The sequence below is a fragment of the Phaethon aethereus genome (genome assembly GCF_964289735.1).
Source record: "Phaethon aethereus genome assembly, chromosome: 1".
In the NCBI taxonomy this organism is placed as follows: domain Eukaryota; kingdom Metazoa; phylum Chordata; class Aves; order Phaethontiformes; family Phaethontidae; genus Phaethon; species Phaethon aethereus.
Window position 1 is genome coordinate 45,950,681 of NC_138575.1, and position 18,248 is coordinate 45,968,928.

Here is an 18,248-nt window from a genome sequence, read left to right on the forward strand (position 1 = left end):
TTTTTGAGGATTAAAAATGGGAAGAAAAGGAAAGCTTCTAATATACACACAGAGAAAAATAATGTTTACAAAGAGGAATAGTGTATAATTTTTCCTCTGCTCAGAAGACTGTTTTAACGGTAAATATTCATAAACTTGCAGTCAAAGTTTTTCCTAAATGATTGCTTCATGATGGATTTTGGGTTAGGGAGTATCAGTATCAGTATGCTGTTTAGGTATGGGGAAAGAACACCTCATCTCCTTTGCCTAGGGACAACCACTATTGAATATAAACTGTGCTGACTTCATACCGTCACTTCTTAAAGTGATTTGTTTATTTTTAAATTACTTAGTAGGTGACAACTTGTCCTTTTAACGATTGCTATGGAAACTACATGCTTTCAATTTATACTTGAAAAAAGTAATGAATTCCTTTGAATATAGAAAGGTTTGTGGGTTTTGTTTTTGTGGTTTTTTTTTTTTTTTAATAATCTGCATTGTTTTTCTCCAAGGCATGACAAACTTCAGCTATAAATAAAATACTTGAAGTCTCACAGCCCCCTCTGGGTTGCTCTTGCTAATGGGATTGTAAGCTGTAAGCATCAGGGCAGCGTGAAGAGAAGGTCAAGCTGCTACTTGTGATCCTGTGATGTCAGGAAAAAGGCAGCATTGTAGTTCCAGTGCTTGGCACTTCAAATTGGAGGTAGGGTAAGGAAGATGATGCCCACGCTTGCCAAGGAGCCATGTGTTAAGGACTTCATTTGAGTGGTCTAGGACAGAGGAGGAGCTATGATCCCACACAGAGCTGTAGCAAGACCTTGCCATGCATGTGGAGCCTTCCTCGCAACGCTCGCTGGAGTCCTTCTAGTCCCCTCTGTTGCAACAAATCTGCAGGGTGCATGGCAACAGCAACAGGTTTAAAATTACTCTCATGTGGCACAGCAATTAGCAACTTAGGGGCATACAGCCTTTCTACAGTTCCTGTAAGCCATTATCGTCAGCTTGCAAAGAAAGCACTGCCTGTGGAGTTTGCTGGTTTTGCGATCTTTCTGCCATCATCCATACTGACTGTATTTGTGGGCGAATTCAGTACGATGTATCATCTCAAGTCCTTAGTGGAGGTTTGGCAACAGGGCCAGCAGCAGAAGGACGAATGCCTCTATGAACATTTCCTTTTGAATCCTGATGTGTCAGGATTTTTTGTGTGCTTTGGTGTCAGCAGGTTTTAGTGACAATGAGTTCTATGTATAATATTTGCTATGAAGAGAGAATTTCCTCCTCATAATTTTGAATTTATCTTTTAACTGCATAGCCCTTTGTTTTTAGGAGTCAGACAGAAAAGGCATTGCTGAGCTGTTACTGATGCATTGTTGGTTATTTTATTATAGCTCGTCTTATATGTCTTTTTCCTCAAGTAACCCATCCTGATGGCTTCTGACTTTCTTCATAGGAGAACATTTTTATCCCCTTGATCATTCTTGCTGCCTGACTATGAATTTTCTTTCATAATCATGTATTATCCATCAACACATTCTGCCTGAGGGTGTCTGCTCAGCTGGTAGACATCTGATAAATTACGTGCTAAGTCTGGGTACTTCCAGAAAGACGTTCCTATCTGTCTGTCTCAGAGTTTCTGGTAGGTTATTAAAAGAAAGTCTTTTCTATTTGAATCCTCCTAGCTGATAGAAGAAGTGTCTGTTTCTACTTTTCTTTTTTAAACTAGGTGAGGCAGAGATCCCTCTCTGACTGCCTTGTTCTTGTTTACCATGCTCTCAGTTCCTGCCAACCATAGGTATCATTGCCAGTAACTTTAAAAATAAGTTTTCATCTCCGGTATTGATGCAACTACTGAATAACAACAGGTCTTGAACTGATCCCTGCAGAAATCCAGTGGAAGCATCTCATTTGCTCATCGTCCCCAATTGAGTCAGCAATCTGTCAGCATATTCTGAATTTAATTACCCTGTGCTTTACAGTTTATATTGCTAACATTATAAAATCAAATTTGCACGTGGTAATAAGCCTCTCATGGCACCCTGCAGTACTACTTACAATTTTTGCGTAGTAAATGAGAACTCTCTTTGGCGATTTTAGTTTTAGTTTTTTTGGGCTCTGAAATTTATTTGCCCTGTCTCAGGTTTGTTTTGCTTATGTCGTTTTTTGTTTATGCATTTGTTAAACTGTGAACAGCTGCCAAGGCACTGGGGAAATTTTTCTGCAGAATCAGTAAGAATATTTCACAGCTGGGCCAGATAGTGTTTTTTCCTAAATGAATATTTTTAAGTGTTGCCTTATTCTTTGGGTATTATTTCCTATCGACCGTCAGGGGAAATTTCTGTTCCTTTCCTTACACCGTTTCTGTTTTATTTGTTTTTCTCCTAGATATGAGAATGGTACTTCTCCAAACCAAAGCTGTTGCAGCTTACCTGTGACATATAAATATCAACTTGTCGGAGCCCTGCATGCCTCCCCACACACTCTTGAAGGTTTAGCTGCTTGAGTTGAAGATGCTCTAAGGCTCAGGCTCAAGCTTGCTGGAGGTGCAGGCATGGCTGCGACCTGGCTTGGGCAGGGACCAAGGGTGAGGGCCTGAGCGTAAATCACCTCCAGAGCAAGGGGAGGGTCCTTTCGGCTCTTCTCACAACTCTGCTGTTTTCCCAGTGGTCTGATCCAAGGTTACAGAGCTGCACGATGGCAAACCTGGCCTTGAGCATCAGCAGCCAAGCTCCTAGGAGGGGGTGGGTGTGCTCAGGTATGGATGCAGCCTTTTTATAGGCTCTGGACATTTCCATTTGGTTAAAAATAACAGCCTATATTTGCTACTGGTAGACTAAGCAATTTCAGATTGTTCCACAGTTAGGTTTGTTGCTGTTGAAGTTGATTACAAATGGTGCTAGTTCACTTACGTAGTTAATTAATGAGAAGTTTATGGAAATACAGAATTTTTCAGTCTGAGACCATTTGTTTAAGTGTTAGCGATATGAACTCCTAACCAGGTGGTTGCGGATCTGCAGATATACTGAACATACAATGTTGTTGGGAGATGACAAGAACTCGAATAAATAGGTTAATGAACCAATATTGATGAATACATGAAAGTTGTGATGAAGAAGTATGCAAGGAGGATGCTTAAAGGCAGTCTGGTAAAAGATTTTTCTTTGGGAACTGTGAATTATCTGAGAGAAAAAAGGACATAACTCACTTTTTGGGCAAGCAAATAGCGGCATTTCTTTTCGGTAATTTAGGATAGGCTATTAGCAAAAAGAGTTTTTGGCATTGGTGATACTCCTCCCTGATGCTTTGGCTGGAGACTGTTTCTTTTGTGTATTTTCTCTCCATTTGCTTCTCACTGCCTCTCCATCCTTTAAAAAAAAAAAAAAAAAGCTGTTCAATTGTGCATTCTGTTTTGTGTTGGTGTTTTTTCCTTTATGGTGATCCTCCGCTGCAGCACTCCTCTCACCAGCAGTATCTCACCGTAGGGCTGCAAAGCCAGTGGTATGTATCCAACCTCGGCCGTCCTGCATTCTTTAAATCTGCCGAATGGCTCGTCGGTGCTCTTGCTGGTGTTCACGTACAGCTGGATGCAGAGCAAGCGTGGAGGTGGTTGCAGTGGGGAGGGCAGGTGGGAGAGAGGGAAACAATGGATTCCTGTGAGCCTGCATCACAGCCAGCGTGCTGCTTTTTATGATGGGACGGGGCAACTAACTTGATTAGTGTGTGTTTTCATAAAGACATTTACTGTGTAACTAGTGCCTCATTACCAGAATAAAAATAGTGGATTTAGTAAATTCTTCAAGGTATTCAAATGCCTATGTTCCTTTTTCATCTTGGTAGAATGAAGAGTATCAATTAGAGTTTTGTGTGCTCTTTTTTTTTCCACAGGACCTGTTAATCTATCTATTCCAAATTTGCATTTACACAAGGATGGTGAAAGTATGAATTTGTCTTGTGACTGGTGAACTGCTGTAAAGATGGTGACATTTCAGTAGTGAAACTTTCTCTGTGTTTCTGGCTTCTTGCATAAAGCATTGACAGAGCTGTGTTTGCTGTATGAAAAGTGTGTATGTCTCTCCTAACTTGTGTGCTCTGTCAAAGTTCATCTTCCAAGTGTGGCTTTTCTAGTGAAAAGGTTACGGCAATACCTGTAGAGCTAAAGCTCATTCTACATTAACATTATTTTTTCATAATTTCACAATAGGTATGGAGCGGTTCATGCACTGTGGTAACTACATACAGTGAGAATGGGATTATATGATCCTGTGCTGGCTGCTTTTCATATTTGCAGCATGACAGAAAAGTATTTTTGATTACTTTTTGTTATTGTTACTTACCGCTGGACAATTTGTCACATCTGATTACTTCTGTTTATAAATGTCCTCAACCTTCTGTATATAAATCTTCTGACTATGCCCCCTAGTTCCAGACAATGTTTAGTTTAAAAAAACCCACCCACAGGCCAGACCAGAGTCTGGCAGAAAACAGAAAAAGGGTCTTTGGCTTCTCTCCAGTCTTCATGTGGGGTAACAGCACAAAGGTGCCAAGAGGCCAGTTTAAAGTGGGAATTTTTCCAGAATTGGGAGGAAATTACTAGGTAGGAAAAAGCTGGCATTGTGTTCCCTAGGCCTGGGCATGCGGGATGTAGCTGCAGTGCCGCTGTGTCCAGAGGCTCCTAGTTCAGTGGGACTGCGTGTTTTACAGGCTGCTTCGCAATAAGGGTAGATGTGGACACGCCTCCCGCTGCTGCCAGTGTAATAACAGCTCTTTGTGGCTATCTCTTCATTCCCATGTACATTTGTCGTATTTTCTTAAGTAGCGGGTAGTGTGTGCTGCGTTCATGTGAGAGATTGTGCCCAAAACTTGTGAATATGTTTCTACAAGTGAATACACTCACAGTGTTGTTATTTTTAACAAAGCCTTCTTTGAAGTCTTGCTTGAAATTATTTCTGTTGCTGTGTTACCGCTACTGTTACGTGTTCAAGCCTTGAACTGTCAAGGAATTATGAAGTATTTTTATCCTGTGACATTTTAAATTATTCTCTCCGTAGGGGAAGCCTGTGGGAACGCCAGATGCTGGTGCCTATTTCCGCGTGCTAGCAGAGCATGAAGTAGCTGCCGCCTTTACTTCACCAACAGCAATTAGAGCAATCCGTCAGCAGGACCCTGAGGCAGCCTTGGGAAAGCAGTACTCTCTGAAAAGGTGAACTAAGGATACACTGAAAGCAGTTTCTTGCAGAAACAGGCTGGATGAACTAAGAATAGCAGAGTGTCTGCGGCTTTGCCCACCTCTGTATAGCAGAATCAAATATGTTCTTGACAATTAAGGTGTACATGTATTTGCTTGTAAATTTATATTGATACTTTGGAGGAGATAAAAGCTGTTAAAAAGATTACGACTCTAAGGTTAAGAGCTCTTACTGAGTTAGGATTGCTTGCTCAACCTTAATTTTACTCCACTGTGCTTATACCCTGTAATACAGTCTTGGATTATGTGATGCTGTACTGGGTACTGTTTTCCCAATGACCTCTCATTTCATTGAGTGCACAGGATCTTTATTGTTCGTTTAATCAGCAGCTAGTCAATGTTTTGTTTATTTCCCCATAAGTTAATTACTGCTTATAGTTCTGTGCTCCAAAGACTGAGCTATTTGCTACCTCATACTGTTTTTAAGGTGTTTATCCTATACTATCTGCATGCTTCAAAATCATGACTGAGTTCATCCTCACAAATCCGCTGTGAGGTGAGAGAGTGGTATTATCTGTATTTTGCAGATGGGAAGCTGAAGCATAGAGAGATTAAGGTCAAAGTCTTCTATTAGTTTTGACTATTCAGTCTGAGCCGCTAAACTACTGAGTTCTTAGCATTATATGGTTAAAATGCATTAGTAGCATTGTATCAATAAAATGCTTCTCACACTGACTTGCAGCTGTGAGTGTTTAGTACTTCAACAGACCAAGTTTTTGTATCTTACGGCAAACATTCTAAAAACGAAAAATTTTTGGTTTTGTACCCCATCTGATCTTGAAGTTGAATAATTTGCTCAGCATCAAACAAGTACTGTGTCAGACTGTGTAGGCAGTATTCAGTCATAAGACATCTTTTATCACACTTGTCCAAAGAGAAGAGGAAGATGCAAAGCCATGTAACTTCATTAGACCTCTACATTCTTAATAGCTTAGGAAAGTTTTATTTTATTAGTAAGCTGGATTTATTCCTGAGGTTTTTTTTACATTACTTCTGTCTGAGCGCTATCATCAATTCTTACTCCTCCTTGAAATAGGAAACAAGCTCATTTGAGACCCTAATGCACTATTCTTCTATGATGTTTATTGACAAGAAAGTGATTCAGATCTAGAAAATTTAATTGCTGCTCTTCAGCATTTTTTAGGCAATAAGTAAAATGACTTAGTCTGTCTTTAGGGTATTAATTTAGTGGAAAATCTGCTAACCTGCTCTGTAAGTTGTCACATTTTCTGGCCAAATGAGAATTCCAGATAAGAGTTTTCTTGCTGATGTCAGTTGCTCCAGATGTAAAAAGGTATTTCATCATTCCTATTCAGTGCATGGTTAATGATCTTCTCCATTTGTCTGCAGATTTAGTTGTCTCATAATTCACTCAGCTTTGGGCCATGTCATTCCCTGGTACGTGACTTCTCTATACTAAACTCTCTAGTGCAGCATTTAATATCTCGTAGTTGCAGTTGTTAAGAAATGGAGTCCAACGGGTGATTAAAATTTCCAGGTGACTTTTCCATCCAAGGTCAATTGAATTCTATCTTTCAGTTTGAAATCAGTGTTACTTTTCATTCATTTACTTGATCTATGATGCTTTCTTCTCTGTAACATGGTGCAGAATCTTTGAAATGAGATGTCTTTCTGCTGCCTGGGCTAGGATATATCCTTACTTACTCTAGAGACTCCGAAACAGGAGTTGTTGTCCAGGAATGCAGTCCTGAAAGAGGTTTCCACCATGGTACATTTCATTCCTGAAAAATTCTATTAAAAAACTGATAAAGGTCAATGTCACTTTTTAAAAATCCTCTTAAAAAAGACAATTACTGATAAGGTACAGAGTTGGTAGGCAATTCCAGCTTCTAGTATACAAGGGAGCACTTGATTTACAGGAGTAAACTGAATTATAAGCAGACTTGCATTCTTTTGAAATGACATAAGTTAAATAAATTTCTGTTAAGAACTGATGCTGGCCTCACTGGCCTATGCACAAAATTATATGTACGGTTTCCAAAAGTTCTAGCGCGTGTGCTTCAAGTTCCTTGTTGGCTGTTGGAGTCAAATCTTGAAATTTGTTTGACACAAAATATGTCAAATGTCTTAAACACGGCTAATGCTTAACAGGAAAAGGGATGTTTAAATACTGTAGGATAAAACAGTTCAACCTGTGTTGAACCACATATTGCTAGAGGATCTGAAGACCTGGCCTTTGACAACACACAGTGCTGCTAAGCAGGCTGTCTGATCATATTGCTGCCTGTTGTGTTTGAAAAACAAGTAACATCCAAGTTCTCTGACCCTCATATACCTGAGCATATTCTGTTCAGATTTTGGAATCTGTTCTCATCTTCATGGGGTAGCTCCGTAACACTGAGCCATTAACTCTTCTCATATTTGGAATCACGCTTCATCCTTTAATTGACTTGTTTGAACTGGCTAGGTCTGATTTCCAAATTATTGACAACTGACAGTTTTGCATGAAATGGGACAACAGCTCAGCAGGTTAGATTAACATATAAGTAATGATTTGCAGTTTGTGTCTCATAGCTTACTTGGCTTTCTTGACTTCTGGTCAATTGTGAATGTTCTGCCATTTTATATCGAGAATCTAGAGATTCTAGCTTGTTCATCTGATACCAGATATTAATGCACTTGCTTTAGAAAGAAATATGAGACTGCATAAAAACTGTGCAGAAGTAATGAATATAAAGTAGATTAGAAACTCCCATTTTCAGTCTCATAACAGGAACAAGAGGATTTGAAATTAAAGTAGCAAATTCAAAACTGTTAGAACAAAATATTTTCTCATATAATTGGTGTCTTGCACATGCTGCTAGAGGATATGTGATTAAGATGCAGAATTCAGGACAATTGAAGTACGTTATGCGGTTCTGCCTGCCACCTCCTATTCTGTGCTGCTGTAGATCATGTATGGCCATTCCTGTTGCAGTCCTGAGCGGTGTTTATGAAGAGCCTTTGTGGAGCTCCCCGTCATCCCCTTCATCAGGAGCTGAGCTGCAGCTCAGGTGTGTTCTGTGTCTCTCTGACTGTCACCCAAACCTCCAGTGCTTGGATCCACATGACCAAGGTAAAATCTATTCAGGAAGGAAAAAAAGCACACACATCAATGGAGAAAAATCAGAAGACCTGAAAATATTATTTATTTATTTAACATGTTTAGGTGTCTGCAGTCTGAGGGTGCATTAAGAATTAGTAGGAGTTCTTTGTTTCCAGTTTATGTTAAGAAGTGCAAATGAACCTTCCTCGCTGTCTTTTCAGGCGAAAAAGCTTCTTTAACATGATGCAGATAGAGTTTTTCTTTGCCAGAAAGAGACTGGTGTATGCATTCCAGAATTAAAAACACTTTTGTGAACTTTTAATGTGGAAAAGTGCAGCTCATATTATTACCCATGTGAACACTCCTGCTTTTGGGAAATGGTTTGGAGATGTGATTTCTTTTGTGCTTGGAGTGACAACAAAATCTACATGCTGTATTGAACAATTTAGATTGTGTCAGGGCCACTAGGGACCTTGATCTATAGGTGATACTTCAAGCCCGCTCTGCTGGACTCCTGAATAGGGCCTAAAAGCTTGTTTGCACTGAACTTTATGTTAAGAATTTAGGTTTGCAGAAGAATGGCTTATGACATATTTAACAGAGAGGTTTTAAGATCTTTCTTCCCATTAACTGCATTGCAGTGATAGATGATAGTAGTAACAGGTGCGTTGACATGCTTTGAAGTTTTAAGTGGACTTACAAAATTGTTCAGAGTGGGACATTTTATAACCATTGCCATCTCTCTTGCTATACTGTTTGATAGGAGAAAATAAATCCATAGTTATTACACTTTGTTAGGCTTGTGGCACTTTGCTCTGGTATTCTTTTTGATGGTTTTGTGCTGTAAATTTGCCAAAGAGCTAATCCCTCTCCTTCTTGCAACATAAGATTGCTCTTGAGCCTGTGTGTTATTAAATCTGATTATTAAAGCTGGCAATTCAGAAGAGAGGCATTCTGGTTTTGACTCAGGGAATAACATGATGTCTTAACTTTTTTGTCAAGTCTTTTAAATTCTTGGTGTTTTAATAGCCCTATTTTTAAAACAAGGACACTTAACAGAGTTTTTCAGCAGTGTGTAAAGCAGGTTAAGGAATTCATAAATTGAATTTTTACATCATAGCTGAAAAGTTGTGTTTAGCATGCCTAATTACAGAACAATCCATATAGCAGAAATGCCCTGCATGTCAACATGAATCTTAAACTTTTCATAAAATACATGTTTGTGGTTTTTACATCCACAATATTTTGTTCACTTCTGTCATAAACTTTTATCTGTGTTATGACTCCTAGTTAGCTATTAACTGTAATTATCAGCAATGGCTTGTGCTTTACAATAAAAAGCATTCAGGTGCAAGATGTCGATTGGGGTCACAATCATTATAATCATTATCTTCTAATGTGGGAGGTGTACTCAGAAAGCAGTTTACCAAAATGATGTTGTAAATTTATAAGTACAGAAAACTGTGCTTTGATGTGAAAACTGCTTATACATTTGACCCCCTGCCTTCTCTTCCAAGAAGGAAGCTGCTCCAAGCCATCTTGGGGTGTCAGAAAGGAGAGTGGGCAGAAACACTGTTCTCAAATTAAGGAAGTTGAGTTCTTTCATCTGCATATTCAAGTTCAACATGGTAACATTTTTCAAGATCTTCTGAGTTTCACAAGTTTGTAACTAGATCTACAGTAAGTTGATTTTTGTATATCAAAGTTATTATTATAGCTTCCTCTAGGGTTGTTACTTCTGCTTAGTTCACAGATAAGACCATTCTCAGGTTGTTATATTTAGCTGATGGAGGAGTCCCTACCTTAGCGATTAGAGTTCCCAGTAACTTGTGCTTGTGGAAGTTGCTTTTCGTATATTCAAACTATGGATATGTAAATAGATCTAAAAGAAATAAATTCATCAAATTTTTGATGTCTAGGCCAAGTGTCACTGTGAAAAAAACTCTGTTCAATTTTAGGGCACATGGCTTATTGCACTTCATGATGTTTCATCCCAAGTTTTACTTATGTTGTCTCCAGATGTAGGTTTACTCTGTACATTCTCCTGCCTTGCATCTACCAGCAAGTAGGTCACTGGTCCTTACACTGTGAGATGCTGCCCTTTATGCTAACGGAGTGTGCCTGTCCTCTGGAGAGGAATGGAGTGTGAATATTCAAAGTATGCTTTTTTGTTTCGGCAGCCTTGTTACGGGGTATCTGTGGTCTCTAGGTGAGAAGTCAATCTTTAGGTTCCCTCTTAGAGATATTCCCAGTTCTGTGGTCACACAGGCTGATCTGTGCATTTCTCTTTCTCATTTCTGACATCCTTGAGTAACTCGCTCTGACTTTTCTTATAATTTCCTAAATTGCTTTCTGGATTTCATCTACGCGGAAAGATGAATCTCATAGTTTTCTTTCTAAATTACATGCCTCTGAAGTGAAATTTATTGCATGCCCACCATATCTAAGAATTCTCTTTTTATGGCCACAAATCTACAGGTTTTACAAAATCAATGCAGTTTGTATCCATCGCTGAAGGACAAGAGTCAAGACCTTTGTTCAGCAGTTGTTTTCATACTTCATACCTAATGGACTGTGTGAAGACTTGAAGTGAAACAAAATGTCGCTGACATTGAGCTGGCTGTGGTAGAGCGTGCTGCAATCCTAACAAGGGGACATTTTGGAGAAATATTTTTAATTCTAGGGCCTGATGTTAGGCCACATGAAGCTCTGTTCATATCTTAATTTGGCATTCTGTCATCTCTGAAGCCTCAAAGGATTGATGCAGTACTTGGCAGAGTGTCTCTTCAGTTTCTCTTGGCATGACAGGCTGTTCATGAAATGTTTAGTCACTTGTAGCATGAGTATACCTGTATGCTTTCACTTGAAGAGAGAAAGAGGTTATTTGCTAGTAAACAGCGTTCTTCTGATATGGCATCTGAATCTGTGTTTGCCTCTTATCGTTCCTTTCTTGCCTCAACTCTTTGAGGTTTTGAATTGCATCTCTGGGTAAAATGAAAGTGCTGTCTTTGTTGGTCAGATGCCGAGTAGAGAGGATCTGGGAGAGGGAAGGCATGAGCCTACCCTGTGTGGATACTACAGAATGGAAGCAAGTTCTTTGGTCTGTAGCAATAGGGCATGTGTACAGGAGCTCTGCGTTCAGAATTCACATTATTCCTTGTGGCATGATTGCACCTGGTGATTACGAACAGGCATTAATGCGGCTGAAGTGTTTCAGATTGCCACACTAGCCTTCTGGCAAAGGAGGTGCAGTTTTCCATTGTGATTTATCTGTAAAATGAAACCAGAAATGTTATGTCTTAAATTTCCCTCTGGTTTTTTGGTTATTTTCCAAATAGATGATTTCTGTTTCAATATCTTGCTTAAATAGGAGCATGTTTAAGAGCACAGCAAAGTAAGAATGTCCAAAATGTCAGGCATTCCTGATTGTCCTTTTTCTGAGATGCAGGAACATCGCTTCCAAGTTATAATGCAATAATCTAATAGCTGTATCTAATGCTATCTTTTTAAACAGTAACTTAACAAAGTCTCAGTATTGTACCTTAGTCATGTGTTAGTTAGCATTGCTCTAGGGCCTTGGATTTTTTTTTTTTTTTTATTTTGGTTTTATGTAGTGGTTTAACCAAGCAGGCAGCTAAACACCACACAGCTGTTCACTCACTTCCCACCCCCTCCCAGTGGGATGGGGGAGACAATCTTGGAAAAAAAAAAAAAGTAAAATTCATGCATTAAAACAAAGACAGTTTAATAGAACAGAAAAGGAAGGAAGAATAATAATAATATACAAAATAAGTGATACACAATGCAATTATTCACCACCCACTGACCGACGCCCAGCCAGTTCCCAAGCAGCGGCCCTCCCTGGCCAACTCCCCCAATTTATATACTGAGCATGAAATCCTATGGTATGGAATACCCCTTTGGCCAGCTTGGGTCAGCTGTCCTGCCCATGTCCCCTCAGCTTCCCGTGCACCCCCACCTTCTCGCTGGCAGGCCAGAGCATGGGAAGCCGAAGTCCTTGACTGCTTAGCAACAACTGAAAACATCAGTACATTATCAACATTATTTTCATTCCAAATCCAAAACACAGCACTATACCAGCTGTTGGGAAGAAAATTAACTCTATCCCAGCTGAAACCAGGATATTTTATTGTGTAAGAAATAACCTTACCCTTTTGAGTCTCTTCAAGGTAAATTACTCTCTAAAGTTGCCTCTTGTTCTTTGTGGACTATAGAAGAAGCCTAGAGGACGAGTTCAGGGTAGACATATGTTTTTGATAATAAGACACAAGTAAGATAAATACCAAGAAACCATGCTGTCATGACACAGACTAATAATAAAGAATTGAATATAGATCAACGTTTCATCTGAGTATAGTTGGCCATTCATTTTCATCTGTACATCATGAAACTGAATTCAACGTTCTGTGTTTCTACCTAAAGAGAGTTGCTTATTTGCTTGGAGGTGTGAGTTAAGATTGTAAATGATTCTTCTTTTTAGTATCTTCTTATTAGGTGACATTGTCTGTCCAGTGTCATGAGTATCCATGAGTTTATATGCAGCTTAACAGGACTTTAAGTCACTTGTTAGGAAATAAGTGCAAAAAATGCTATGACATGAATAAAGCTACTGCGCAAGTGTTAGAAAGATCAAATCCCTAGCAGCATGCAGAAATGTACACTAATGTCTAGCTTCTGACCACTGGCAGTCATATTTAGAGAAAGCTACCATTGACATAGAGGATCTTATAATTTTAAACAGGGCATGAAGTGAACTTGTAATGCTTACTAAAGGACAATAAAGTGTGACTAAACATCCGGTAAAAGATTATGAGGTTAAAGACTGTATGGGTTTAATACCCAGTTATATAGTGCTACCTAATTTAATGGTACAAACATGCAAATCACATCTGTCAGAACTGCCAGGCGTTGCATGTCTTCTTTGCCGAAGCTGGCTGCAGCATGTCCAGTGAAAGGAGCTAAATTCTAGTACGATGGTCAGGGACCCAGCACTGCTGAATGTTGTTCTGTGATCGGCATTATTTAGTATTTTTTTTTTTTTTTAATGTATATATAGCCAGCCTCTCCACAGGAAAATGGCTTTAGGTCCCATTCTTTCCCCAAAACTCATTTCCAAAGGCGTATAAAAAGGTAACTCAACAGCTCGCAAAATACTAAATCTGTTTAAATGGAACATTATTAACAACTTAAAACTAAGAGTTATGCTACAGGTATTTCCTTTTGGTTCTCACTATTTCTTTACTAATTTTTCTCATAACTCTTTCTGACCCTTTTTTGGTATTTCATTCTTATGTTTTGCCTAACGGATGTCTACCTAGTTCCTGTGTACAGAGCATTTAATTATTTTTCCCTTGCAGTGACAGTTGCTTGCCACTGGTCTACCAGGTCTTTGTATTCTGAAAATAAAGCTTCTTTTACATGATATTTTAAGTAGCATAAATTAATAGTGCTAAGATTCTAATTTTTACTCAGTAGGATGAAGCATAAAAGGAGTAAGAGTCCTCCTTCCCCTGTTCTTGTTATCTCATCTGGGAAACCAATCACAGACATTTATTGAATTTGTTTTCTTGTTTTCCTTTCCCCATCCAGATCAAGATACATACTTTTTTATTTTTATTTAAAGGTTCAGAACGTTATTTGTAGCTGGTGAACACTGTGATGTGGACACACTAGAATGGTCAAAAAAGGTCTTCAAGGTACCTGTCTTGGACCACTGGTGGCAAACTGGTGAGTGTTTTAAAATACCATTTGAAAAACATGGTGAGGAGATACTTTCAGACTTGTTTCATGAGCCTGCAGGTAGAACTGGTTTCTCTTTCCATGAACATTTAGGCAGGACCAAGTGTAAAAATAAAAATTCAAGCAGGAAGACTGTTTTTTGGAAGTTGTCTGAAAAGTGACTTAATGATATATTTAAAACACAGCATTTTTAAAAGATATATAGAAAAAATGGTATTTTCTGATGCCTATGTTTAAAAAAAAAAAAAAAAAGAAAAAAGAAAAAAGGTTTGCATCAGTATTTTTTCCAGGTGTATTTTTATATTGTTTGCATGTGTGACTATTTTCATGGAATCATAGAATAGTTTGGGTTGGAAGGGACCTTTAAAGGTCATCCAGTCCAACCGCCCTGCAGTGAGCAGGGACATCTTCAACTAGATCAGGTTGCTCAGAGCCCCGTCCAGCCTGACCCTGAATGTTTCCAGGGATGGGACATCTGCCACCTCTCTGTGTAACCAGTTCTGGTGTTTCACCACCCTCATGGTGAAAAATGTCTTCCTTAGATCTAGTCTAAATCTGCCCTCTTTTAGTTTAAAACCATTCCCCCTTGTCTTATCGCTATAGGCCTTGCCAGAAAGTCTGTCCCCATCTTTCTTATACACCCCCTTAAAGTAGTGGAAGGCTGCAATAAGGTCTCCCTGGAGCCTTCTCTTCTCGGGGCTGAACAACCCCAACTCTCTCAGCCTGTCCTCATAGGAGAGGTGTTCCATCACTCTGATCATTTTGGTGGCCCTTCTCTGGACCCGCTCCAACAGGTCCATGTTTTTCCTGTGCTGAGGGCTCCAGAGCTGGACGCTGTGCTGCAGGTGGGGTCTCACCAGAGTGGAGTAGAGGGGCAGAATCCCCTCCCTTGACCTGCTGGCCACACTGCTTTTGACGCAGCCCAGGATACGGTTGGCCTTCTGGGCTGCGAGTGCACATTGCTGGCTTATGTCGAGCTTTGCATCCACCAGTACCCCCAAGTCCCTCTCGGCCGGGCTGCTCTCAATCCCTTCATCCCCCCAGCCTGTACTGATACCAGGACTTGCCCCCACCCAGGTGCAGGACCCTGCACTTGGCCTTGTTGAACCTCATGAGGTTCACACGGGCCCATTCCTCGAGCTTGTCTAGGTCCCACTGGATGGCATCCTGTCCCTCAGGTGTGTGAACTGTACCACCCATCTTGGTGTCATCTGCAAACTTGCTGAGGGTGCACTTGTTCCCACTCTCTGTGTCATTGACGAAGATACTAAAGAGTACTTGTCCCAGTATGGACCCCTGAGGGACACGACTCGTCACCAATCTCCATCTGGACACTGTGAGCCATTGACCACTACCCTCTGGATGTGACCATCCAACCAATTCCTCATCTACCCAACAGTCCACCCGTCAAATCCATATCTCCAATTTAGAGAGAAGGACGCTGTGGGGGATGGTGTTGGAGGCCTTACAGAAGTCCAGACAGACAACATCCATAGCTCTTCCCTTGTTCACTGGTGTGGTCACTCTATCATAGAAGGCCACTAGGTTGGTCAGGCAGGACTTGCCCTTGCTGGCTGTCTCGAGTCACCTCCCTGTCCTCGATGTGCCTTAGCATAGCTTCTGGGAGGATCTGCTCCATGATCTTCCCAGGCGCAGAGGTGAGGCTGACAGGTCAGTAGTTCCCAGGGTCCTCCTTGCTACACTTTTTACAAATGGGTACAATATTTTCCTTTTTCCAGTCACCAGGGACCTCACCTGACTGCCAGGACTTTTCAGGCATCATGGAGAGTGGCTTGGCAACTACATCAACCAATTCCCTCTGGACTCTGGGATGCACCTTTTCAGGTCCCATAGACTTGTTCATGTTCCTCAGGTGCTCTCAAACCTGATCTCCTCTTACAGTGGGAGGGACTTTGCTCCTCCAGTCCCTGTTTTGTAGTCCATCAACTTGAGACATGTGGGAAGAGACACTGCCAGTGAAGATGGAGGCAAAGAAGTCACTGAGTACCTCAGCCTTCTCCTCATCTGTTGTTGCCAGTTTGCCGGTCTTGCTCATGGTGGGGGTATGCTTTCTTTGACCTTCCTTTTCTGGCTGACATACCTGCAGAAGCCCTTCTTAATATTCTTTCCATTTCTTGCCAAGTTCATCTGCAGCTGCATCTTAGCCCTCTGACCCCATCCCTACACAACTGGGCAGTGTCCCTGTACTCCTCCCAGGACACCTGTCCCTGCTTCCACTGCCTGTGCATTTGCTTCTTGCCCTTTAGTTTGCCCGGCAGGTCTCGACTCATCTGTGTGAATCTCTTGCCTTCCTTTCCTGATTTCTTGCATCTGGGGATCGAGAGCTCTAATGCTCTGTGGAAAGTGTCCTTAAACATCTGCCAGCTCTGTTCTGCTCCCTTGTCCCCGAGGGCAGTTACCCAGGGAGTCCTGTTGATTAACTCCTTGAAGAGCTGGAATTTTGCTTTCGTAAAATTCAGGGCCCTGACTTTACTCTTTGTGACAGAAAAAACGGTAGGTAGGGATGCTTTCAGGCTTAAGTTTTTTGCACATGTATTTTCTGTAGTTAAAAACAATCAATCTGCAGCACGGAGTAGACTCCTTGGTCTTTAATATTGTTCTGTATGGATCCTGTCCAACTTCTATTGATTGTTTTGGAATGTCTCCCATTTATTTCACTGGAGGAGAATTAGATACTTAGATTGCAATGAAGGAATTGGAGTACCAATCTATGTGTGACTCTGCAAAAATCCCAGTTGAATTCTGGATTAAGGCTTGATCAAATGTGTTTCTTTATAACTATGGATTAATATGTTTTTAAATTTCACTATTACAAGATCAGATTTGGATTTTGCTTCTTAAACACGTTATTGCTATTTAAGATAAGGAAATGTATTACAAAGGTTCCCTCCTCCACTCCCTTCCAAGAATGCTGCTTCTATTTTCTGCGCGTCATTGTTTTGAGATGCAGATTTTCTCTGGTCTCTCTCTATATGGACAAAAATGTTTTATTCTGCCATGATGGGTCAGATAGCAAATATATAAGATCAGAATAAAAAGTGGAAAACTCTTTAGTTAGTCTATAATATATGCTGTACAATGAAATCAGTTGAGGAGGTTTAAAATGCACCTTTTTTATCAAAACCCCCACAATCTTAGGTAGATACTGAGAAAGTACTGGAAGATAGTAGTGTCATTTTTCTATTCAATCTTGATTTAATCTGGTAATTAATTGATAAATACAAGGGACAAGACCTGTATTTTGCTCGCTTCTCTATGATCCTAATGTCTGTAGGCAAGAACAGGCCTCAGTGATGCAGAATAAGCAATTAACTGAAAAAGATTAAAAGATCAAATCATGTCTTTGACAACCTACTGAACTGGCAGTAAGCAGTATTACTGTGTGTAATTTTGTGTGTTTTTATCTGTCTGCACGTATATATAATTGCATATAGCTTTGATGTATATTTAGTGCAAAGGTTTAATGCTACTGTGTTCATTCAGATGTACCTCAGGTATTCAATGAGAGATCTTGAACAAACATGTGGACATAATCGTATTCATAGTATGTAGAGGTAAGACTGTGTTTGAGAGAGTTTTCAAAGACCACAAGCCTAGCTAAAAGTATAGTGTGTTTCTTGATTTTTATATTCACAGTGTGCTCTTAAATTAAATTGTAGCATGACTTAATGAGCTAAGGCCATTTCAAATATAGTGTTTGAGACCATGTAATAATTTGTTTAGAATGAAGTCCCATTTTTATTTCCAAGTGATTTCTGTAGAAATGTGTGCTGTTGAATGTAAGCAAGGCATTCAGTGTGAAAGAAAATATTTACTAAGTCAGATTTCCTATCAGAGAACCGAATTTCAAGGGATAAGGAGAAAGAAGGAAGGAAGAATGACAGAACCATTGGGCTTGATAGGGACCTCCTGAGGTCATCTGGTTCACCCTCCCTGCTCAAGCAAGGTCACCTAGAGAAAGTTGCCCAGGATCCTGTCCAGTTTTTAATATCTCTCTGAATGGGGATTCCACAATCTTTCTGGGCAGCCTGTGCCTGTGTTTGAATGCCCTCACAGTAAAAACTTCTTTTTTTTGTGCTCCGCTGGAATTTCCCATGTTTTAGTTTGTGCCTATTGCCTCTTGTCCTGTCAGTGGGCACCGCTGAGAAGTCTGTCTGCCTCTTCTTTATTCCCTCCCATCCAGTATTTAAACACATTCAT

General features: G+C 40.2%; 1 protein-coding gene across 1 annotated transcript in view; it reads left to right on the forward strand.

The window, feature by feature from the left end:
• Positions 1–18,248, forward strand: part of ACSS3 (acyl-CoA synthetase short chain family member 3) — a gene marked incomplete at both ends in the record, with an annotated part of 91,854 nt that overhangs the window by 35,426 nt on the left and 38,180 nt on the right. The window contains 2 exons of the mRNA XM_082001959.1: positions 5,025–5,176; positions 13,912–14,015. Coding sequence (XP_081858085.1) covers positions 5,025–5,176; positions 13,912–14,015 — 256 coding nt within the window. The remainder of the gene's footprint in view (positions 1–5,024; positions 5,177–13,911; positions 14,016–18,248) is intronic.